The sequence below is a fragment of the Candoia aspera genome, chromosome 2, assembly GCF_035149785.1.
Source record: "Candoia aspera isolate rCanAsp1 chromosome 2, rCanAsp1.hap2, whole genome shotgun sequence".
NCBI classification, from domain to species: domain Eukaryota; kingdom Metazoa; phylum Chordata; class Lepidosauria; order Squamata; family Boidae; genus Candoia; species Candoia aspera.
This window is the reverse complement of record NC_086154.1, coordinates 142,926,308-142,951,220: the sequence shown is the minus strand read 5'-3', so window position 1 is coordinate 142,951,220 and position 24,913 is coordinate 142,926,308. Positions and strand designations below refer to the sequence as shown.

The following is a 24,913-nucleotide window of genomic DNA, read 5'->3' as shown; positions in this document are numbered from 1 at the left end:
TGGAAAGGTTTTGCTATAAATTAGAGACATTGTGACTTTTTGCTGACATTGAAGAAAGATATTTCTTTGTATACTGTTACACATTTCTATTTCTATCCTAGTGGGAAGTTGGGGAAAATATATATAAAGGGGCTCAGGACTCTATCCATGTGACTTGGCACCAAATTTGCTATGGTGAGATAAGCCAGCAAACAAAAGGACATGTTTGAAAATGGGCCAGCAGGGGCTGCAGAGAAAATCATTCCAGAAGACGTTTCCCTGATGCACCCCTACAAGAGAGTTAGTTCTGCATTACTCAGGATGTTGCCATCTCCTCCATTTCTAAGCCTTCTTCCATCTTCTCTCTGGTTATGTGACCCAGACGAAGCATATGCATCCCACCATGTACTGTGTTTGCCCATGCTGTGCTTGCCCATGCATATACACACACAAACACACACAAATACACCATGAGTGGAAAGCAGACAGTGATGCAGCACATTCTTTTGTTACTCAGTAGAAGATGCAGACACCACCTATAGCCATTGTTGGTAAAGAACCTGGATAGAATTCAAAAAGCCAGATTGGGAAGTAATGATGTAAAGGGGGTTAAGCCTATCCATCAGCATGATAAGTTTCAGAAAAGAGGAGAAAGAGGGAGAGAAGCTGGCAAAATAAAGATTGAATTCAAAACTGGACTAGATCTTGCCGGGGCTGTGGAAAAGAAATTCCAGGATAGTTTCCTCAATTCATCCCTATGGAAGAGGCAGTTGAGCACCAGATTGGAATGTTGCTGACTCCTGACTTCCAGTGGGGACATGGCGGACTGAACAGCTGTGCCCGTGGGCTCAGTGGGCAGAACTGACAACACGGCAGTTTTTTCAGGCTCAGGCAGGTTTTTCCTGAAGCCCAGGAGTGTTTTTCCAGAAAAAGGAAAACACCTGGAATCACCCCATCTGTCCTCTGGACGGCTGCTTGCAGCCAGGAGATCGCAAACAGTGTTCGTGCTTGACTGATACACATTGAATTGGCTGTTTTGAACTTTCAGTTTTCTGCTTCTACTTTCGCTGGGGAATTGTCTGCAATCTCACTCTCACCTGTGTAAACACATTCTTTCATATTTTTGACTTTTGCTGGTTAAGCTCCTAGGGGGCACCATAATCTACTGCTTGAGACATGGAAGACTTTAAACAAACTTCCTCTGACTTCCACCAAGACTTCAAACAGATTTTTTCTGATTCTTACCAAGTTTTTATGCAAGGCATTCAGGACATTGTGGAAAATAGGAGCTCTACAATGTGTCACCTGGTTGGGGATGTTGGGGATGAAATTGAGGAATTTAACAGCGACAGAAATGTCTCTTCGACTTCTGTTGAAATGCTGGATGAAGATCGGATAGGCGAGTTGGAGAAATTTAAGGGAGAGATCGAGCTGCAAGCCACAAGTGAAATTGATCTTCTGGTGGAATGCCGTGGAAAAGAAGGGGTTATTATGTATGGGAGGTCTCCTGAAGGGAAGTCGGAGTTTTTGTGGGGTTTGGCAGTTGGGCTGTTCGATTTTTTTAAAGAAAAAGCTCTGTGCGCATTGTGGGGATATGTAAATGCTCTGGTTTATTTTGAAGTGGGATGAGGGTTTGAGAATATTTATCTGGATTGCTTTTGGGGTTTGGCTGACCTCATTTATCATTAAATATTTGGATTAAGATTATTAAGGTATAATAAAAGAATAATGTCTGGTTTTGGGTTTAATATGATTAAGATTATTAAAATTGTTGTATTAAATGTAATGGCAGACAATTTATATGTTTTTTAGTTTGATCTTTATTATAGTAGACAGGAATGTATAAAATAGTAGTAGGGAGGAAATAAATAAATGTTATCTTTGGTGGGGGAGTTGATTAGGAGGTGTGTGTGTGTGTGTGTGTGTATGTATATCTATATCTTCTTTTTCTTTTAATATAAGGGGAGGGAGCAGCTGTATTTAGTGATTTTTATAATGTGCCAATGGAATGATTTATAGAAATAATGTGATTTTGGTTTAATATAGAGTAAGGGATTGATTATGGAAAATGGTTGTATATCCTTGCTGTCAAAAATGGGAAGTCACCTCTTTTTGTAATTTAAAATTTTTTTCTCATGTGTTTCCACACTTTTTTAGTTCTTTCTTTTTTTTTGTAGTTTTTTGTTTTTCTGTAGCTTTTATCTTTGCTTGAACCTTAATAATATTCTTATTTTAAAAAAAAGGAATGTTGCTGACTCCTCTTTGTAAGCCCTCCTTCCTCCCAAAGCAGAACTACTATTAAGGGGTTGGAAAGAATTCTAGCAGCCATGCACGGCAAACTCCCCACCCCCAACCCATTATTGAGAATGACAGGGCATAGTACAACCTGACACCAGCTACAGTTCTCTAGCTTTATTCAAGATGACTGACTTCATGTGTTCTACAAGTAGGTCATGTTAAAATGAGGATTACTACTATCTAGAAAAGTTAGCGTCCATTTGTCTTTCCTTTATTGTATAAGCACAGAGAGGTCAGACCCTCCTTAAACTTTCAGATTTTCTTTTCCTCGAGACTTCTCTTGTCTTTTTCTCTCTTCCCCAACTCCAACTTAAAGATACTGTATAGGTCAAGCAATGCTTCTAGGCATTGGCTGACAGCACAGATAGCATAAGATCTCCTGAAAGCATAATCAGTGTTCCTAATAACCACTCTTGAAAATTCAGGAAAGCAAGATTAATACTCCCCTCCTCCCATCCCTGATTTCTTGATTAGGCTTTATCTTTTTATCTTCCCACTACCACCATCAAGTGGATGGCCAGTTGACTTGTCTGCATTAGGCAAGCAGCAGTAAAAGAAAGCACTCCAGGATGCCTCCATTAAACGTCATCTTTTGGGACCAAGGACGTGTGCTTTCTCTATCGCTGCCCTACCCTCTGGAACAGCATCTCCAGAGAGATACGTTTAGCACCCACTTTCCTGGGGTTCCAGTAGGCCCTTAAGACCTGACTCTGTTCCCCAGGCCTGGGGTTAGTGTGTCTGTGGAGCTCCTGTTGTCTTTTTATTGTTATGGTTGTTTTTAGTCTGGGCTGCCACATTCTGTTTCATGCTTTTAACTGTTTTAATTGTGGATACTGTAAGCCACTCAGAGTTTTCTGGAGTGGAAGGCCATAATAAAAATTTTATTAACATCTGCTCACAACTAGCTGCCTGTCACCTCCCTAGGCATCTTTACCATCCAGGTAGAGGAAGGATCTAATCCAAAGGTGGCAAAATACATTGCACAGAGGTCCTGGCTACTTCCTCAGAATCCACAGGCTCAAACTGATTCTAGAGAACTCCAAAGATGAAGCCTCAGTAATTTCAGCTCTGTTTGCCCAATTCTGTCCAACTCCTAGTAAATGCAAGCAATCTTATCTTTCAGAGACTTAGCAAATTCATTGCAACAGCCCAGCAGACTCTCTCTGGTTCAGTTTTCCATTATGGGTACCAAGTCACTTTAAACAATGCTGCTAGGTGGGTATTCTTTATCAGTAAGAGCAAAGAAGTAAGCTCACTTCGCTACTTTTACCACCATGATATAGGTCAACATTGAGTTCTTACCTATATTTGGTCACATTCATGTCTTATGCCAGTGTTTCTGTATATATCTCTTCTGTCACTTCATCTTCCAGAGCTGCTCAGTAAACCAGGTTGCTCCCATGGATCAGCAACAAAGGAGAAATCACTCAGGAGCAAACCTGTCAAATGATACTGCTGACCTCTTATTTCAAAAGTTGACCAGGCACTCAACATAACTACTTGTCAGGGCTTCAGGAAACTCCCCAAATGCCCTTGGGAAGCCAAAAGGATCCATTAGTCATCTGGGGCAAACCAGTTGAAATCCATGCATCAATTACCTCCATGGAAACCAGAAACTGATTATGGCAAGAGACTGATGAAAATGTTCCCCATCCTCAGATCAAGCAGACCCAGAGATCAGCTTTTAAAGCTGCCTCCGTTTCGCTTCAATATTTTCAGTAGCCTCGTGTTACAGTAAGTTACAGCCAGTTTTCTTGCCACACCTGCCATTGTGCCAAGGCTTTGGCAATTGAGCCAGCTGGTCTGTTAACACCCCTTTCCCTCCATAAAGGGTGATGGGTTTTATTACTAAACTGCTACATGTCGAAGGTTTGGACTCCTGGCTGAATGCCTCCCACTTGCAACGTCTTGTAATGAGCTCCTGTAACAAGTTCCTTTTATTTCTATTTTATCACATTTTAAACTCACCATTCAACTTCAGATAGTTTTTTATCCTACTACGGAGCCTCCCTTGCTTATTTATATTTGACTTATACCACTTATCTCTTGATATGGGGAAAAGGAGGAAGAGACAAAGGATTCCCTCGGCAACCCAACCCTCTTCTAAACTGCTAAAACAACAGAAGGTGGACAGATTTGTTACAAGTAAGCGAACCTTGCCAGTAAACTATGATTCCCCAACTTATTTATTGAATAGAAAGGATTCTTTGGAGTGGGACTTACAGGCTGAGATAGAGAGTCAGCAATTGTTGGAGTTTTCTTCATCATTGATAGAAAATGTTTCTTCCCCAGAGGCTGTTGCTGTCTGCACAGCTGCTGAACAATTAAATAAGGAAGGACTCCTTGATCATAAAAGCTTGGAAGTCCAGAACTCATTGGAATTTATAACCAGACACAGTCTATTGACGGCACAGACAGTTCTCTCAATCTTTGATTTACTGACTACGATCAAAACTCAAGTTGATTCTTTAAGAGACTCCCTGGTTGAATTTGGCATGAGTCTTGCAAATCAAACTGAGGCCTCTGATAAAGCTAAGGGCTTACACCTGCACTGCTCCTCTCGGTCAGGCTGCGGAGGAAAGGAAGTTTCAGCCTCTGAAGTTAACCCTATATTAGGAGCTAAAAGGGAAGACAAGGAAATGACAAACATCTGTATAGAAATGGATGAAAAGGGTAAAAAACCTGTATTATACAACCCAATAAGATAGCCCTTCAAATACAAACTAATAGAATTAATGGAGGCAAATGGGAGTCGAAAAGAGCTATACTGCAATCATTAAGTCAGTTACTACGATGTGAGAAACGATTTGTGGATTTACAAAAGATAGACTGGCTACCAGCCAGAGGCAGCTTTAGATGGATGCTTCTAAAAATGAAACCTTTTTTGAATACTTTCTCAATATTCCCATTTCAAGTTCTTCATTCAGAGGAAGTTAGTCCCCTTATAATTCAGCATAGTCAAGAGAATGTTATAAATTTAACTCATAGTAGAAATACTCCTGCAGATAAATTCAAGGACACCTCATTAATGGAGACTATGCCAAGGAACAATAATAGTAAACATTCTCTCCACCTGATAACAACTCAGTTGCCTCCTGTTCCTTTAGAACGGAACTTAATTAACTTACCCAGTGCTCCACCAGATAACAGACAAGTTGATACACTTAAGAAATTAAATGACTTAAAAGGAGCTTTAATGGCAACTTGCCACACAGCGAACCCTCTATTAAATTTAACATCTCAAACAATGCAAGAAGAAAATCCTCACTTGGGACAACAATATGAATGCACTGAAAAGAGAGAGCAAACTAGCTGTAGGCAGAAAGCTGTCAATGAGAACCATGAACTACAAAATCCAGATGTAATATCTGAGATAGAGGAGCCTTTGCTCTCACTACAAGTATTAATATCACACAGAAGCGAGTGGAAACAACTAAAGCAAAAATTATTACAGTGGCCCAAGTTCACGAGCAACCCTTAGAAATTTCTAACCTTGGCTCTTTAGAAGATGGGAATATGGATGGGACCCATTTGGATCATAAAGAGGGTTTGTCTAGATCAAGGATATTAACGCATATGGCCTGACAGTACGCAGACTAGTGTAAGATAAATCCCCTGAAAATTATTTCGTGGAATATAGCCAGATGGTATCGTAACAAAGGCCTTAACCATTTAGATCATTTGTTAGATACGGATATCCTTTTGCTTCAGGAAACTTGGACAGCTGATGATCTTGTATTCAATGGCTATTATTCGTACAAGTTGGAGGCAACCGCTGGCAGAGGGCCAGGGCGGATGAAAGGTGGACTGGGAATTCTTATTTCTACTGCTCTGAGAGTAGGCCATAAATCCATTCATCCACTTAATCAAATAACTATGGCTGTACTCTTAGATCTGGGAAATATTTCCTTATTAATAATGTGTATTTCTCGCCAGTACAAAGAAGAGCCGAAATAGAGGCAATGTGGTCAGATCTAGAGCAGTACGTGGATAACCTCCTTTTGGAATATCCTAGTGCCTCGGTACTACTTGGGGGGGATTTTAACGCCAGGCTAGGTCCTGATGACCAAACACTGTTCTCCAAATTTCAGCAGTACCCGCCAACCCATGCTCCTAATTTACCTGATGCCACTCTTGTACACCTCTCCAAAGATAAAAGATCTAACTATGCTGGGATTTGTCTGGCCAAGTTTGCAAACAAGTTTAATCTATACATACTAAATGACTCCATGAAAAGTGATCACCCAGGAGAATATACATTTATGGCTGGAACTAGGAAAAGTACTATTGATTATGTGCTAGTCACTATTAATTCATTACATTCAGCGGAGTCCTTTAAGGTGCTTCCGCATCTAGAAAATGACCATCTTCCTTTATGTCTACATTTGAAGATACCTACTAGTCAGCTGCGGCCGGAGACATATTTTACCCCTGTCATTGTACCAGCAGGACAAGTAAGTTGTCGTGCCAGATGGACCTTACAACTTGATCAAAGGGTGAGGAAGACATTGGCAGAGGATGATTTACAAACAATTCGATCATCGTTTATGTCTCCCAATACCTCACAAGACCCATTGATTTTGTATAAAACTTTAATACAAAAATTACAACCGGTATTGACTTGCATTACTAACCCTGACAGCAAAAGGGTTGTGACTTCTCTAAGACATGGTTCGACAAAGAATGTGTTGAAGCTAAGAAAGCCCTCACTGCAGCTTATCACTTATATAAATCCAAGACAGAGTCTATTAACAACGCAAATACAAAATCTCTTGAACACCTCCTTGCTAGCAAAAAACAGTATAAGAGATTGGTGGCTGTTAAGTAGAAGCAGGATATGAAAACCACGTGGAAACAACTTATTGAAGCTGCCAAACTGAAGAACACCTCTCTTTTTTGGCAACTATTATCCAATCAGACTGTCAGATCATCTACTATTCTAGACTCACATTTCACCAGAGGTGTGGGAATACCATTTCCAGAAAATGTATGAGGATCCTAACAATGCGATGTTGACACAAATGAACGAAGGTCTAATCGAGTGGCCCTCAGTCTCGGTGGCTGAAATCAAATTTCTTATTGGACAACTTAGAAAAGGGAAGGCTCCGGGAATGGATTTTATTTCAGCGGAAGTATTAAAGAATAATGTTGAATGGTGGTCCCCAATTTTAGCATCACTTTTTACCTATATTGATAATTCGGGGAGAATCCCAGAGGATTGGGGCCTGGCTATTACAGTCCCGATTTTTTAAAAAGGGAAGATAAATGATCCTGCCAATTACCGACCTATTAGTCTACTGAATATAATTAGTAAGCTATATGCTAGACATTTGCAAGGAAAACTCAAAGACTGGCTGGACCAGAGAAATCTTATAGCGGACAAACAGGCTGGCTTTAGAGAGGGCAGAAGAACTATTGAACAATGCCTGATTCTTCAACACTGGATTGAAAAATATTGTTCCAACAAGATAACGTCATTGTATGCTGCTTACATAGACTTAAAGGCAGCTTTTGACTCTATATCTAGGCCTAAGCTGCGGGAGAAGTTGGAAGCCGCCTCAATAGATAGCAGGCTTCTCTACCTAATACGTGCCCTACACTCAGATACGGCCTTGAAGGTCAGGTGCAATAGATCTGGGTCGCTGTCCAAGCCAATTAAAGTACAAAAGGGGGTGAAACAGGGTTGCATTTTGGCTCCCCTTCTTTTTAACTTTTACATTAATGACATGGTAAGATGCCTAAGTCACCCAGACTTTCATCCTCCTAAATTAGGGGACCAAAGTATTGCCCTGCTGCTGTATGCAGACGATGCGGTCATACTCTCCAGGACTCCTGTAGGTCTCAAGAGAGCTTTGACATCCTTGGCCCAATATTGTGTTAATAATCAGTTAGAAATAAATTATCAGAAAACAAAGATAATGACCTTCGCTAAAAGGCTGAAACTTCGCTCCTGGCATATAAATGGGCACAGAATAGAGCAAGTGACAAGCTTCCAATACCTAGGGGTAGTTGTGCATGCCACTGGATCTAGGAAGCCTCACTTTGAGTATGCAGCTGATTCTGGACAAAAATCAGCCAATGCCATTCCAAAGTTTTTCCGAAGCAAAGGCGGGCACTATGTTCCAGCAGCTCTTAAGCTCTTCCAGGCGAAGTCATTAGCCCAGCTCCTTTATGGGTCCTGCATTGGTGCTCCGACTTCAAGCATTACACCTCTGGAAAGAGTGCAGTCCACATTTATTAGAGCAGTACTCCAAATGCCCAAATGTGTGACAAACACTCAACTTCGATTGGAAGTCGGCATGATAAAAGTCGAGGCAAGAGTGCGTCTAGCCTCCCTGAACCTTTGGCTAAAACTCAAGCACTATCCCCAAGGTTTAGCACCACTCATTTTTCAAGATTACTTCCAATCCTCTTGGTTAAAGGACATTGAATTTAGCCTCACAAAGCTAGGATTTTCTACAGATTCAATTCTTAGGATGGATTACGAACAGGCAAAATGGACCCTGAAGCAAAGGATAAAGGATATAGAGAGACAAATGGTCTTGCAGAAGGCCCCTCATTTCCTATCTTCAGAGCATAATAAATATATTGTCAATACCGCTAACTACCTTTCTCAACTTGAAATTCCTAGCCAGCGGAAAGCTTTCTCCCTAGCTCGAAGCCGTGCACTCCCTTCTGCAGTCTTGGAAGGCAGATACAAAAAAATCCCAATAGCTGCAAGGCGGTGCCCTTGTAACAATGGAGAGATAGAAACTACAGACCATATGCTTCTCCGTTGTCCTTTTTATAAAGAGCTCAGGAGTAAACTAACATTACCTTTGATTAGTAAATGCCCTAGATGGAAAGATATAGATTGTATGCAAATGTTACTTATAGATGAATATCCGTCACAGCGCAAGCAGCCAGATTCTGCACAGCTGCTATGAAGATACGTGAGATTATGATTGGAAAAATGTAGTAATGTATCCCTTGTAATAACTTTGTGGTCTATATAACACATTTTATATATGATATTTTACTCTTTTTATCACTCCTTTTAATATTTTATATATATTTTTATAGACACTTATACCTGATAGAATATTAGTCATGATAATGCAAATTAATAAGATTGTTTTTAAATTTGATTAAGGGGCTCACTTGTGATCCAAACGTATTTTAACACCTAATTGGAACTTGTAAACTCAAATTTAAAATTATTTTAATTTAGATGGCTCATATTTTATGGCTAATGGCTAATGTGCATATTTTTATAGAATTGTATCTTGTACTGGTCAGTGACCATAATAAAATCAATTGAATTGAATTGGATGCTATTTTGGCTAATTGTAGAGCTGTTTGTTTTTTTTTAAGGCTAGTTTTTTTCCCATGTGGGGGCTTCCCCTTTGCACTGGAGACTGCTTAGTTATTCATCATGTAAGTACTCCAGCAGAGGCAGGTCTAGTCATTTGATCTCAAGTTGTGGGATTCGATTCATAGTCCAGTCTTGGAGGGCTCTGTTTCACCTTCTGAATGTTAACGTTCATTGGCATATCACCTACTATCTGATGGCAAGACAGATGATATCTTGGAGCAGTGCATCAAGCCTTTATATATACAATTTGTTATTGCCTTGTTTGTCTCTTTGTTATTTAACTTTTTCTTTTCCTTTTGTCTCTTTTCTGTTTTATTACGTAAAACAAAAAAATAAACCCCCCATGTAAATGTCAGAGAACTACTGCAGTGTAAGAATTTAGTAATGGCCTATGATTTGAAAGCTCCTGATTTAGGCTTAATTATGAACTTAATTAGGTAACCGTGGCTGCTCATTTCTCAGTCTTAGTTTAATTGTGAAATGGGAACAATACTTACCTACTGGGGTGTGAATAGAGATTGTTCAGTTTGTTTATCCATAGAGCATTGGAATAGCACAATTAAATGCTGAGTGGAACTGTATCAAATGTCACTTGCAAATCTGTTTATCTTCCTGTTACAGAGGGTCATACAGAGTTATTAATCCTGACCTACAGAAACTTACACGAATTCTTGTTGAATAATGACTAGTACAGGTAGTTCTTGAGTTACAACAGTAATTGGAACCAGCATTTCTCTCACTAAGCGATGTGGTCTTAAAGTGCGACATCACATGACTGCATCACTTACCAACAGCAATCCCAGTGTTCCCCATTGCAGGTATTAACTGAATCCCACTGGTTCTTAGGCAAGGACCCACCCCGATCCAAGCCATTCCTGGCTTGGTCCCTCCCAGCCCCAAGCCTCGTTAAGGTAAGGGACTGCCTCCTCTTCAACTCCCCCCACCTGCTTATCTCCACCTCATCTATGCCCTTTTGGCCACCCTGCACTCCACTGCCTCTGCCAGCCCTGAGCTCTGCTTGCCCTATGGAAGGCTTCAAAACCTCGCGAGAAGGCTGCATGCAATTTGGAGAAGGCTGCACTGGCCTCAGGAAGAAGGCCTTGCGTGGCCAACAGCTGCCTTGTGAAGGGCCAGGACGGGCATGCCTTGTCAGTAGCAGGAGGAAGATGACGGCAAAGGTCAGCTGGGGGCAGCAGGGCTGGTAGGGGAAGTGGAACCCAGAGCGGCAGAGCCCAGGGCCGGTAGAGGCAGTGGAATGCAGGGCAGCCAAAAGGACGGGGGGGGGGGAGATAGGTAGGGGTTGTTGAAGCACCCCTGCGGTCCTAAGCGCGGGTGGGCTGCCAAGCGCTCAAATTTTGATCATGTGACCACAGGGGCACTGCAACCGTAACTTCAGGGACTGGGTGTAACTACCATTCGTTCAGCACTGCCATAACTCCAAACGGCTGCTGAATGAAAGGTCGTTAAGTGAGGACTACCTGTATATTAAAGATGTTTCTCCCTCCTGTAAAAATACAAATATGAAAGAAGTAAAGCAGGAGCACAAATTTTTCCTTTTTTCTTTTCCCTAGTTCAAGATCCAGTGCAGTAATGGGACATAGGAGCTACCTAGCTTCAGGTCTGCGACCTCCTAGAAGCTTGCCCTATGTTCTACCATGGAAGAACAGTAAGTAACGTTGGGGATGTTTTCTGCATAGTAGACATTGGATTGTGTACCATAAAGCACTTCCATGCAATACAGTGTTTCTTATTAAAATCACCATGTTTCTTATTAAAATCCCACATCTATTTTTCTTAAAAAAGCAAAGCCTGTAACCTCAATGCAGTATGTGCTGGCAACTATGTCCGTTATAGATAAATAGGTAAGAACCTGGGAAGATTTATGTATGCACCAAACTGAAATTAATTACATAGTTTATTATTTACTGATAACATCTGATGGAAGTATTTATATGCCTGAGCATTATAGTGGTCATTATTTGTCATTAAGGGGAGCTCATAATTGCTATTTGGTATATGAATGTATAGTAATATGTGTAGTAGTATACTGTCTGTTTGTCTTGATCAGAGGCAGCTGTCTCTCCTAAGGGGTAAGGGTCACTGAGACATGGCCCAGCTACATATGTAACTAACAAATGTGAATGTGGGTCAATAAACACGAGACATATTTAAAAATATGATTTTATGAGAACAAGCTAGTTTTAATTGTCATCAAATTGAATGCTTATTATGAAAGTCAGTCTCTGTACTTTAAAAAAAATGAAATGGGTTTTCAAATGAATAGGGTTTCTGTTTATGGGAATTATTCCCTAGGCAGATAATTAATACAATTAAAAAATGCTGTGCTGCTCAGTTCGTCCTGGTTGATGCAGAATAGAAAGCAAGTCTCCATTGCTAGCCTTGCTAACAAATAGTAACAATTGTTTTACAAGAAGGTTGCCACTTACATAGTGGCCATGTTTCAGACAAAATGCTAATCCATGATTATGTGCTCTGTGAATTTTCCTCCTCTTGCTACTCAGTTAAGGGAAAAGGAATTTCAAAACTTTCACTTATAGTCAACTGTAGTTACTTTGAACTTGGCTGGTTTAAAGTTTGTAAAGATTATACCAGGACTGTACAAAGCAACTAAAGGTAACTCCTGTTTTGCCACATAGCTATAGCTCAAAAAAGAAGGTAGATTTGTTCTTATAGTGGTAAACCATAGGTAAGCAATGGTTTGCTTGATTCATAAAGCAACATTTTCTTGGTTTCTTTTTCTTTGACATCATCCCCTGTTGACCAAGCCTGAGATTTTTTTTCTTCCCATTCTTTGCTTTCCATCCTTAGCCCATCAATGTGAACTACCTTAAAATAAAAAGTGTTTTCTCTGTTTCTACTTGAAAAGAAGCCAATCTTCATTCATATTTTAGTCATTTCATTCTGGAATCCACATATAAGTGCATGGTTATTAAGGGCAGTTAAACTTTTTAATCACTTATGGCCTTCCTCCTGAATCTCTGGAAAGGGATGAGTTCCTTATATGTGCTGGATATCCTGGGGCATCAGATCGCCACAGGATACCAGGTAACTACATCTGTAGATTTGTCTTCCATGTTCAGTGTTGCATCTCTCTCAACTCTGGACTTCTGCTCCCATCATGTCAGTGGTCCTTTATCCACGTTGGCCAGGTAGGAAGCAGTGGGCACAGCTTGACCACTGCAACTTGGGAGGCATTTGCAGATACTCCCATGCCTTAGCAGTAGGGAAGCAGCTAATGTTTCAGCTTCCCTGCAACTCCAGCTGTCTACTGACTAGGTGTATATGTTTCAGACCATAGCTGACTAGAAGGAATAATTTAATTAACAACTGATTTGTTCCAAGTTAGTTTGGGGTTAACAAGAAACCTTTTCTGTCCAAGACTGTCTAGTTTGGTATGCTTGCTGTCGCCCATTAGTGACCCGTTTAAGCCTGTTGAGTGGAATCCAGCCTCTGTATAGGTGTAATGGAAGAAGGGTTTTATTTTACTCTTGTCTTACTAGACAAGAGAGGGCGCCATTTACCTCTAACTGCCCTGAAACAGCTGCTTTGAAATATAAGTGCTTGAGAAGAAGGAGCATAAATAGTATCTAACAGTTGTTAGATTTTCGGTATTAATTCCTGTTAAATTTGGTAGGAGCTTCATGGTGAACAGCTGCATTAGGCTTGGTTTGCAGAGTCTTTCCCCATTCAGCTCTCATAGGCTGTAACAATCTGGAATATGTTGCATCGTTATTCTTATCTCTCCTTGGGTTGGGGAATGGCTAGACTAGCATCATTTTTTTTCTTTCCTGTTCTATCCCTGAGGTGACAAAATGCTTCTTCCATTTCTAAAGTTATAAACAGATACAAGGAAGAATGCAAAGGTCTTCCCATGCTTCTTTTTCCTGGTTATAGCATGTGGCTGAGTTAATGCAAAATGGCACCTCACAATTTTGAGAGAGCTAAAAACTATGATTGTTCCTTGTGTGCGTGCCAGAGATTGTATTTGCAAAAGTAATGTGCAACAAAGATTTTAAAATTGGGCCAGGACAACATTGATTGAAATTAAATATAAATAAGATTACTTCCTGTGAATGCAATTATCTTATTCTTCTGGCAAATTAAAGATTTGTGGTATAAATGCAAGGATATCTTCTTACATTTCCCACTTAAACATTGGGATAGGTGAAGACGTGGGAGGATTATCTTGGAATTTTTGCTTTTTTGAAAGAAAGGGTCCCATCTTTCCTTAGACAGTGGCATCCATGAATCAAATGACTCCAGCCATGAAATACTGGAGGAATAAAACTATGTACCGATTCCTTAATGAGTCCATCCTCCAATTTCTCAGAAGATAGGTGTCAAGCCAATGTAACTGAAGTAGATTTGGCTGTGTAAACGTATGCAACATAAATCAATTTATAAATCAGCTTGCTATAGATGAGAGTGAATGTATGAAATATGAAAAGGTGTTTGGGGAAAAGTAATAATTTTCTCTGGCATGTAGGTACATGCATATTTGCATATGTGCTAAAGGAAAGGGAGGGAGAGAAAGCTAATTGAGGTTGTAATAAGAAATGATTTTCCTTGGGACATCCTTGGGTAGCTAAAAAGGGCTATTCAGCCTAAAGGAAGATTTGAGCTGGGAAAATACATGCAAGAGGTGAGTCTTAAGATCCCTCAATCTTTTCTTGTGCTTTTATTGAAAGTTCTGAATTTTTCAGAATACAGCTTCACTGGTCTTATTGGTGCAAGGCAGCTTCCCCTCTAGCTGTGTGAAGCTAGAACATTTACAGTGGAGTGCAAGACATTTACTTAGCCTGCGTAAGGTAATCAAGGAAATAGTAACAACATCAGCATCTGAGTTAAGCCATGGTGTCATTGAAAGTAACTTAAGAGTCGCTCTTCACTTTAAAATGCTCCATTAAGCACAGTGTTTTTGGAGCAGCAATCCAAATGTCTCTTCTCTTTTTTCATTAATCTGTCTAATTGAACTATCTGGAGAAGATTGCATAGTGGGAGTTATATGTCAAATTTTTTAGGAAAAAGTATGGGTTGTACAGATTATTCTCATCACTATCCAGAAATATATTTTGAGGGAGACTTAACTGCTCCATAGTCTGCTTTAATCCACTATGCTGCCATAATTTCTTGGCTGGCTCTGGTGATGTTGCATTTTTCCCAAAGCGTAGAAATAATACTTTCAAAGCGCTCAAAAGAAGGCCTAGATCCAGACATTGTGTCATGCAAACTTTAAAGCTTATCTGCATGTCCTGCTTGCCTTGCCCCAACTGTGACCTGATAACAATTTCTCAAAGACAGGAACACATGACATTATTCTCAACCTACTCCAGGCCATTGCAAGGCAACCTCTGCCCATCTTTTCTTGCTGCTTCCAAAGTAGTGTTTTTCAACTTCTGATAGCACAGGTCATGCTGTGCACTTTGATGGTTTGTTGTTTATTCGTTTAGTCGCTTCCGACTCTTTGTGACTTCATGGACCAGCCCACGCCAGAGCTTCCTGTCGGTCGTCAACACCCCCAGCTCCCCCAGGGAGGAATCCGTCACCTCTAGAATATCATCCATCCACCTTGCCCTTGGTCGGCCCCTCTTCCTTTTGCCCTCCACTCTCCCTAGCATCAGCATCTTCTCCAGGGTGTCCGGTCTTCTCATTATGTGGCCAAAGTATTTCAGTTTTGCCTTTAATATCATTCCCTCAAGTGAGCAGTCTGGCTTTATTTCCTGGAGGATGGACTGGTTTGATCTTCTGGCAGTCCAAGGCACTCTCAGAATTTTCCTCCAACACCACAGTTCCAAAGCATCTATCTTCCTTCTCTCAGCCTTCCTTATGGTCCAGCTCTCGCAGCCATATGTTACTAAGGGGAACACCATTGCTTTAACTATGCGGACCTTTGTTGTCAGTGTGATGTCTCTGCTCTTAACTATTTTATCGAGATTTGTCATTGCTCTTCTCCCAAGGATTAAGCGTCTTCTGATTTCCTGACTGCAGTCAGCATCTGCAGTAATCTTCGCACCTAGAAATACAAAGTCTTTCACTGCTTCCACATTTTCTCCCTCTATTTGCCAGTTATCAATCAAGCTGGTTGCCATAATCTTGGTTTTTTTGAGGTTTAGCTGCAAGCCAGCTTTTGCACTTTCTTCTTTCACCTTCATCATAAGGCTCCTCAGTTCCTCTTTGCTTTCAGCCATCAAAGTGGTATCATCTGCATATCTGAGATGGTTAATGTTTCTTCCAGCGATTTTAACTCCAGCCTTGGATTCCTCAAGCCCAGCATGTCACATGATGTGTTCTGCATACAAGTTGAATAGGTAGGGTGAGAGTATACAGCCCTGCCGTACTCCTTTCCCAATCTTAAACCAGTCCGTTGTTCCATGGTCTGTTCTTACTGTTGCTACTTAGTCGTTATACAGATTCTTCAGGAGGCATACAAGAGGACTTGGTATCCCCATACCACTAAGAACTTGCCACAATTTGTTATGGTCCACACAGTCAAAGGCTTTAGAATAGTCAATCAAACAGAAATAGATGTTTTTCTGAAACTCCCTGGCTTTTTCCATTATCCAGCGGATATTGGCAATTTGGTCCCTAGTTCCTCTGCCTTTTCTAAACCCAGCTTGTACATCTGGCAATTCTCGCTCCATGAATTGCTGAAGTCTACCTTGCAGGATCTCGAGCATTACCTTACTGGCATGTGAAATGAGTGCCACTGTTTGATAGTTTGAACATTCTTTAGTGTTTCCCTTTTTTGGTATGGGGATATAAGTTGATTTTTTCCAATCTGATGGCCATTCTTGTGCTTTCCAAATTTGCTGGCATATAGCATGCATTACCTTGACAGCATCATCTTGCAAGATTTTGAACAGTTCAGCTGGGATGCCGTCGTCTCCTGCTGCCTTGTTATTAGCAATGCTTCTTAAGGCCCATTCAACCTCACTCTTCAGGATGTCTGGCTCTAGCTCACTGACCACACCGTCAAAGCTATCCCCGATACTCTTATCCTTCCTATACAGGTCTTCTGTATATTCTTGCCACCTTTTCTTGATCTCTTTGTCTTTTGTTAGGTCCTTGCCATCTTTGTTTTTGATCATACACATTTTGGCCTGGAATTTACCTCCGATGTTTCTAATTTTCTGGAAGAGGTCTCTTGTCCTTCCTATTCTATTGTCTTCTTCCACTTCCGTGCATTGCTTGTTTAAAAATAATTCCTTATCTCTTCTGGCTAGCCTCTGGAATTTTGCATGTAATTGGGCATATCTCCCCCTATCACTGTTGCCTTTTGCTTTCCTTCTTTCTTGGGCTACTTCTAGTGTCTCGGCAGACAGCCATTTTGCCTTCTTGGTTTTCTCTTTCTTTGGGATGTATTTTGTTGCCGCCTCCTGAACAGTGTTGTGAACTTCTGTCCAGAGTTCTTCTGGGACCCTATCTATTAAGTCCAGTCCCTGAAATCTATTCTTCACCTCCACTGCATATTGCTTAGGAATATTAGTGAGCTCATATCTAGCTGCTCTGTGGGTCTTCCCTAATCTCTTTATTCTGATCCTAAATTGTGCAAGAAGAAGTTCGTGATCAGAACTACAGTCAGCTCCAGGTCTTGTTTTTACCAACTGTATAGATGTCTGCCACCTTTGGCTGCAAAGGATGTAGTCAATCTGATTTCGGTGTTGTCCATCTGGTGAAGTCCATGTATAAAGCCTTCTCTTAGGTTGTTGGAAGAGAGTATTATGCAGAGTGAGTTGTCTTGGCAAAATTCTATCAGCCTATGTCCTGCTTCATTTTGTTCTCCCAGGCCATGCTTACCTGTAATTCCAGGTGTCATTTGACTGCCCACCTTAGCATTCCAGTCTCCCGTGATGAAAATAACATCTCTTTTAGGCGTGTTGTCCAGTAGGTGCTGCAGATCCTCATAGAACTGCTCTACTTCAGCTTCTTCAGCATCTGTGGTTGGGGCTTATATTTGGATCACTGTGATGTTAGATGGCTTGCCCTGAATTCGAATTGTGATCATTCTATCGTTTTTTGGATTGTATCCAAGCACTGCTTTAGCCACTTTACAATTAATTATGAAGGCTACTCCATTTCTTCTGTGGTCCTCTTGTCCACAGTAGTAGATCTGGTGGTCATTTGATGTGAAGTGGCCCATTCCAGTCCATTTCAGTTCACGGACGCCCAAAATGTCTATCTTTAATCTTGACATCTCACCAATAACCACATCCAATTTGCCCTGGCTCATAGATCTTACATTCCAGGTTCCAATGGCGTGTTGATCCTTAGAACATCAGATTCGCCGTTCACCACCAGCACCATCGGCCACTAGCCGTCCTTTCGGCTTTGAGCTAGCTGTGTCATCACGTCTGGGGCTAGTTGAACGCATCCTCTGTTCCTCCCCAGTAGCATTTTGACCATCTTCCGACCTGGGGGTCTCATCTTCCGATGGTATACCGACATATCTCTGGTTGTACTGATCCATTTAGTTTTCATGGCAAGAATACTGGGGTGGATTGCCATTACCTTCCCCAGGGATCGCATTTAGTCTGACCTCTCTGTCATGACCTTCCCGTCTTGGGTGGCCCTTCACGGTTTAGCTCATGGCATCATTGAGGTGCTCAAGCTCCAGCACCACGACAAGGCAATGATCCTTTGCTGAAGTTTTCTTTCTTATCTTTCTTGATGGTTTACTTAATTTTATTGGAACCAAACACCCTCCTCTCCAATTGGCTATTACGTGCTATGGCAAGAATACCCCCTCCTGTCTTGTCACTCGTTGCTACCCTCCCTGGACATGTTGTGTTAGGCTCCTCACCTCCTTATGAACAGACCTTCCCATAACAGACCAGTAAACACTACATTCTTTGTTTTTTTGGTGGATTTTTTTTTAGGTTCAGTGGACCAATGAAATGCTAGACCTGTTGTTTTTTTTAAAAAAAAAATCATGGATCTTTCTTTTTTTAACCATGTGAAATTGACAAAGAGTTCTGTTAATTTTTCTTTCTAGCCTTAGTGAGAAGAAGGAAACTAAAACTGGTGGGGGTTGGGGGTTGTTTTTGAACTTGTCCATCAGTGAATGAGCCAGAAGGAAGGTGTCAAGTATGAGGAGGGTTCAAGAGAGGTTGACTTATGGAAATGGAAGCCATGTATCCTCAGAGACTAGTCCATGAAAAGGAAAGTAATTGGGAAGCGTAAAGAAGCCGGGGAGTCTAGTAATTGAAGCCCTGTTAACCCACCAAAAAAACAAAGAATGTAGTGTTTACTGGTCTGTTATGGGAAGGTGAAATGAAATGAAATACCATCTCATTGGCAGTGATCAGTCGATAAATATTTAATTATTTAAATAAATAAATAATTATTTAAATAAATAAAGGCCACATATCTTAAAGCAAAACTCTGAGCAGATCACAGCAACAGTAAAACCACAGAACCATAAAAAACCAAAAAACATAAAAACATAAAAACCCATCACCTCAGTCATCCCCCTGGGATGCCCCAACAACCAACCTCAGACACCCTCACTCTATCTCAGCACCTGAGTAAAAAGCCTAGTCTTGATGGCCTTCTGGAAGGCTAAAAGGGCGGGGGCCTAACAGATCACCGGGGGGGGGGGGTGATGAATAAGGTGAATTCTGGACAGAATTTCTTAAGCTGTCTTTATTTCCAGTCAGTTTTGGCATGGGAGATAAGCAGCTTAAGGGTGCTGTGCAGGAGATTCCGCAATGGATGGAAACTACAGTGACAAATCTCTGATTTAGAAAGACTTTAATTTTCTGCAGAATTTCTGCTGGAATTAAATGTCTTGAAACAAAAGGCTTTGAATGGAAGATAATTCCATTTAACAGAATTAAGTAATTCAGTATCAGTATGGGTATTTGGATTATGTGAATAGTTAAATCGCTAATAATTAGATAAATAAGGTTAGGTGTTATACAATCATTGCATTTTTGAGACAACAAAATGACTTGTTCTGTGAATTTCACTGTGGTAGTTCTTTTGGTTTGTAAACTTTCCTACGGTGACTAGGAATGCTGCATTTCAGCATCAAACCTCTCAGTGCAAAGCACCTGGAATATGGAAATAGTCTTTGTGATTCTGTACATACCTAGAACTTTGCTACTGCCTTTCAGATGTTAGTACACTTTCCAGTACAACTGTAATCCTTACTGTAACTAAGACAGTGTTATTCTCGAACTACAGTTGGGGATCTGAGAATGAGAGAACATTTGTTAATAGTACCAGTGAGCCATTGTTGGTAGTGAAATTGACCGATGTTCAAGTCCTGCTCTCAGCCATGGAAGCTTATTGGGTAATTTGGGGCTCTCAGCTCAAGATGGTTGTTGTGGGGGAAAAGAGAATGATGCGTATGCCACCTTGAGTTCCTGGAAGAAAGGCGTGATATAAATCTAATCCATACAGGTTTCAAAACTAACAGTTATATTAGCTTTGGAGGAACTCTGTATGATCTTTCCAAACTCTGTGGTTGTACATACAAATTCCACTTTCTTGCCCAAGAGTAAATGTCACCTTCCACAAGAGTCACAGTCTCTGCCTGCCTTTGTTTCTGCTTGTGTCCAGCCATACTGCTAGAGAAGTGGAGGCCCAAGCTGGATATCCAAAGAGCCATCAAGTTTACCTCAAAAGGACTAAGGACTGGTACTGGTCAGACCTTTCTTACCTCTTTCCAGTGAAAGTTCCATTCAAACACAAGGGGCCCTATACAGCAATTACTAGGTGGATCCAAACCTGCATTTTTCACAGCTAGAAAACCGTGGCCTAGCATATACCACATCCTTTTACAAAAAGGAGCATGGGAACACTGCTATCTCTGTCATCTTTTCTACCTCCACTGAGCAACATTTGCAGGGCATCAGCATGGTTTTCAGTCTCTTTTTTTGTTGTCTTAATTCAAAAAACTCAGTGCTGTCTTCAGCCAAAGGGTCCTGTGACAAGTAGTGCCTCCTTTGTGTAGCATGTAGTTACCTTTATATTGGGCCCACTGCTCTAAGTTACAGCTGAGATTACCTTCCAGCTACTTAGGAAAAATAAACATTGTGTGAAATGTGAAGTTCTTTTTTTAATATTGGTTCTTTGCATCTGTACCTTTTATGAAACTTGTGTTAAGGGTGCTTCTCAGTCCTTAAAGCAGCTAGAGGTTGCTCTTTACTGCCACTTAGGGGTTGGCTGAAGAAAAATAGTTGGTTCTTCCTGCTGGAGCAAATGAAAGAGTAATGCTACTAAGTAAGTAATGCTCCAACCACAGCAGAAGGAATTTCATGGAAATGCCGGTGTTCTGTTCAAAGCCATTTATTTATGTATTTATTTTATTAAATTTATATATCGCCCATCTCACTATAAAGTGACTGGGTGGCTTACAAATAAAAGTTAAAAAACAATTATAAAAATACAAAAAATACAAAAAAATAGAATATGATAGGAGAGGGAAACTAAAAGGTGGAGAGAGCCTCTTTAAGCCACCAACCACCCCCAGGGCTGCCTATCACTCTTGGGCCCCCAAGCTAGTTGGCAGGGCCAGGTCTTGACACTCTTCTGGAAGGCCAGAGGAGGGGGGGCCATCCTCACCTCAGGGGGCAAGATGTTCCACAGGGCAGGGGCAAAGGAGAATAGGTTTTCCTCCTCAACCCCACCAGTTGGAATCCTTTAGCCAATGGGATCCATAACGTGCCATTCCTGCCAGACTGGGTGGGACGGGTCGATGTGATTGGGAGGAGATGGTTCCTCAGGTAACCTGAGCCCATGCCATGAAGGGCTTTAAAGGTCATAACCAACACCTTGAATTGTATCCAGAAATACAGGGGCATCCAGTGTGACTCGCACAGCAGAGGTGCTAAATGCACAGTCTTAGAGGCACCTATAACTGCCTGCACTGCCACATTCTGCACCAGTTGCAGCTTCCGGATACTTTTCAAGGGTAGCCCCATGTAGAGTGTATTGCAGTAGTCCATACAGGAGATGAACAGGGTGTGAGTGACTGAGACAAGGGCTTCCCAATCCAGGAAAGGGCACAGCAGGTGCACAACACAAAGTTGAGCAAAGGCCCTCCTAGCCACAACTGCCACCTGCTCCTCAAGCAGGAGTCATGAGTGCAGGAGGACCCCCAAATTGCGCACCAGGTCCGCCTGGGGCAGTGCAAGCCCATCAAGGACTAATGATGGTAGATTCCCAGATACGGAGTGGCTCCTCACCCACAGCCACTCCGTCTTACTCTGTTCAGCTGAAGCCTGTTGTTCCCCATCCAGACCCCCACAACCTCCAGGCAGCAGGAAAGAACATCCAGAGCATCACTTAGTTCGCTCAGGATGGAGACGTACAATTGTGTATCATCAGCATACTGATGATACCTCATCCTGTGGTGACAGATGATCTGACCCAGCGGCTTCATGTAGATGAAAATGGGAACCAGTTTGGTCTAGTGGTTAAAGTGCTGGGCTAGAAACCAGGAGACTGTGAGTTCTAGTCCCGTCTTAGGCATGAAAGCCAGCTGGGTGACCTTGGGCTGGTCACACACACTCAGCCCAACTCACAGGGTGGTTGTGGGGAAAATAGGAGGAGGAAGGAGTATATGGTATGTTCCCCACCCTGAGTTATTTATAAAAATAATAAAAGTGGGATAAAAATAAAATAAAATAATGTTTAAAAGGAGGGGGGAGAACACCAAACCCTGAGGCACTCCACAGAGCAGGTCACTAGAAATTTGCAAACAAATTTTTCTGTTTTAGCAAGTTATTTTCAAGACTTCTGTTAGATCAAAGGTGAGGATTTTGTCCCCTCAAGAAGTTTTGAACAGTCCAACAATCTTTTGTCGTAGCCAAATCTAATGGAAGTTGAAGTCCAAAACATATAGAAAATATTAGGCAGCCAATGCCAATGTGTTAGACATTGTCAACTATTGTGAAGGTGCTTTGATTGCTATCACAGTATTAACCATTGATAGCTTTCTGTGTTATCTTCCAATAGGGAAGTACTTCATGAGAAAACAATGATATAAGAAAATAGCTTAATTACAGAAATAATTGTTGCTCCTTGGTATATCATTCAGATTGGTCTTTTCTAACACTACTGCAGCTTAGGAATAACATTTGAGAAGAACTATAATGGCTAGATACAGACAAGATCTGATTGTAAAGGATCCTCAGCTTAATATTTCTGTTCTAGGGACTTGCTTATCTTTCGTCAAATATTGTGATTTGCTGAATGCAGATATAGACAGTAATCACTTCACTATATTTCCAGTTTTGTTTTTGTCCTACCCTCTGTTTCTTACTTTTATTCTAATTCTACTGGGGAGCAGTGGATGAGAAATTAGCAGAGAATGTATGGAACTTTCCCCCCCAAAAGATTGTGCCTTTGGATTACAGTTTCTCCATGACAAATATAAATATTTATGTATTCATTAATTTGATTTATACCCCATCTTTCATCCAGGAGCTGAAGGGAGCATACATAGCATCCTCTCCTCCTGTTTTTCCTCAGAACAGTAACCTTATGAGTAGCTTAGTCTGAGACACTGTTATCCACTGAGCTTCCAATGTCAGGGACAGATGTCAATTTTGTTCCCCCTACTAGTCTTTTATCTCAACTACTGTACGGGAGAGCTGCTTCCAAAGTTTTTTCCTGAGTGCTTCAACCATTGCTTCAAACTGTAGCTTAGAAAGACTCCTCTAGGAATACATTTGTCAGCCTAAGGTTGATTCAAAGACTGGTTTGACAGAACTTGCTTTGTTCAAGTGGATTGCAAAAGTTTCAACCAACTTCCATTTCCTTGGATGGCTAAAAGATCCATTACTTTAAGCCACAATGCATATTGGTAAGATAAATTCTGCTCACCATTCTGGTTAAGAAGTTTTGTTTGTCCTGCCTATCACTGTAAGCATGCAAACTATGTAAAGAATTGGTGGTATTTTCTTGAGGTAATGGCTGTTGTGGAGCCACAAAGCTGGCTTGCCTGACACTTCTTGTGTGTGGATTATCATAGCTTCTATTTTGAGAACTAAAACTGCTTGCTTTTAATTTAATTGCAGATGCTGAAAATTGAAGGCCATGGCAGAAGCTGTTCCTTCCATTGGCTCTCAAGTATTCATTATCTACTCTCAGAAAGATTGAAGTGCCAGCAAAGAAACTAAGACCAAACTGTTTTCCTGTTTGGGGTGGCAAAACTAAACAATTTAGGCTCTTAACTGCGTATGCAGCAGTTAACAATATAGTTGCCAACAGTGTGCTACTTAATTGTTACTATGCACACAGAATTTCACTCCTAAAAGCCCAGTAAAACAAATTAGCCTTGTATAAAAGCAGGGATGAAGAGTAGGAGAAATTTCCAGACAATGAAAATGGTTTACTGTGTTTGAGACCCTGGAGCTTTCTAGATGTTGCTGAAGTACAATTCCCAGCATTCTTTATTGACAATGCCGGCTGCGGCTCCAAGAATTGGAATCCAGCAACATTTGGAAAGCCACATGTTTTCCACCCCAGTTGAATGTCTTGATATGAAGAGTCAGGATTCATTCCCTTTTCCAAGGTAGTCGATCTATTTCCTAGCACACAGTCAAATCTGATTCTGCAATTCTGGGTTATTTTTCTGAACAATTTATGACATGCTCTTTATTCCAGTGCTTTTTGTTGGCTTATTTTATAGAAACGAGTCAAGAAGCATTGCTCTACTTGTATTCCTTACACCTTTGTATATGCAGAAAGCTGTCTTTTAGCATGTCCAGATGTATTTTGATAAATGTAACTTGGCCATTGATGGTTCCTCCTGCAGGTTTTGGGGGTCTGTAATTTGAGGGGAAATGACATCTTCAGTTGCTGAATCAAGATTGGCAGTTTATTTGAAGAATTTCTTCGTTGCCCCACTCTGGCTAGTTTCAGTAGTTAAGCTCAAATACAAATGTATTCTTGTTTATGAAGGTTGTAATTTTTTATGTTGATATAGTCATTCTAGATGCTGAGGAGCAGTTACTTCAATTTCTGGTAAAATTTCTTTGTCCCTTTTTCTGACTGTTTCTGCAAAAAAGATTACTGTGAAACTGAATTTAAACATTTTATTAAAACAGCTCTTAGTAATCAAGTTGTTGACTCTTAATTTTATGAAGAGCAGTTAATATAGAACATTGGAAGACAACCATTTGGTTTGGATGACAGGCTACTTTCTAGCTCTCTCAGGAGTATTCTAGTCCCATTACTACTTACTGTATATAAAAGTTTATTTGGGGAAAAGGAAAACAGAACAAAGTAAGTAAACAACAAACCGTATTG

General features: G+C 40.9%; 1 protein-coding gene across 1 annotated transcript in view; it reads left to right on the top strand.

The window, feature by feature from the left end:
• GTSF1 (gametocyte specific factor 1) overlaps positions 1 to 24,183 on the top strand; it is a 39,350-nt gene extending 15,167 nt beyond the window's left edge. The window contains exons 6-7 of the mRNA XM_063293956.1: positions 11,203 to 11,297; positions 23,680 to 24,183. Of these exons, the coding sequence (XP_063150026.1) occupies positions 11,203 to 11,297; positions 23,680 to 23,693 (109 nt within the window). The 3' untranslated portion in view covers positions 23,694 to 24,183. The remainder of the gene's footprint in view (positions 1 to 11,202; positions 11,298 to 23,679) is intronic.
• The last annotated feature ends 730 nt before the right edge of the window (positions 24,184 to 24,913 follow it).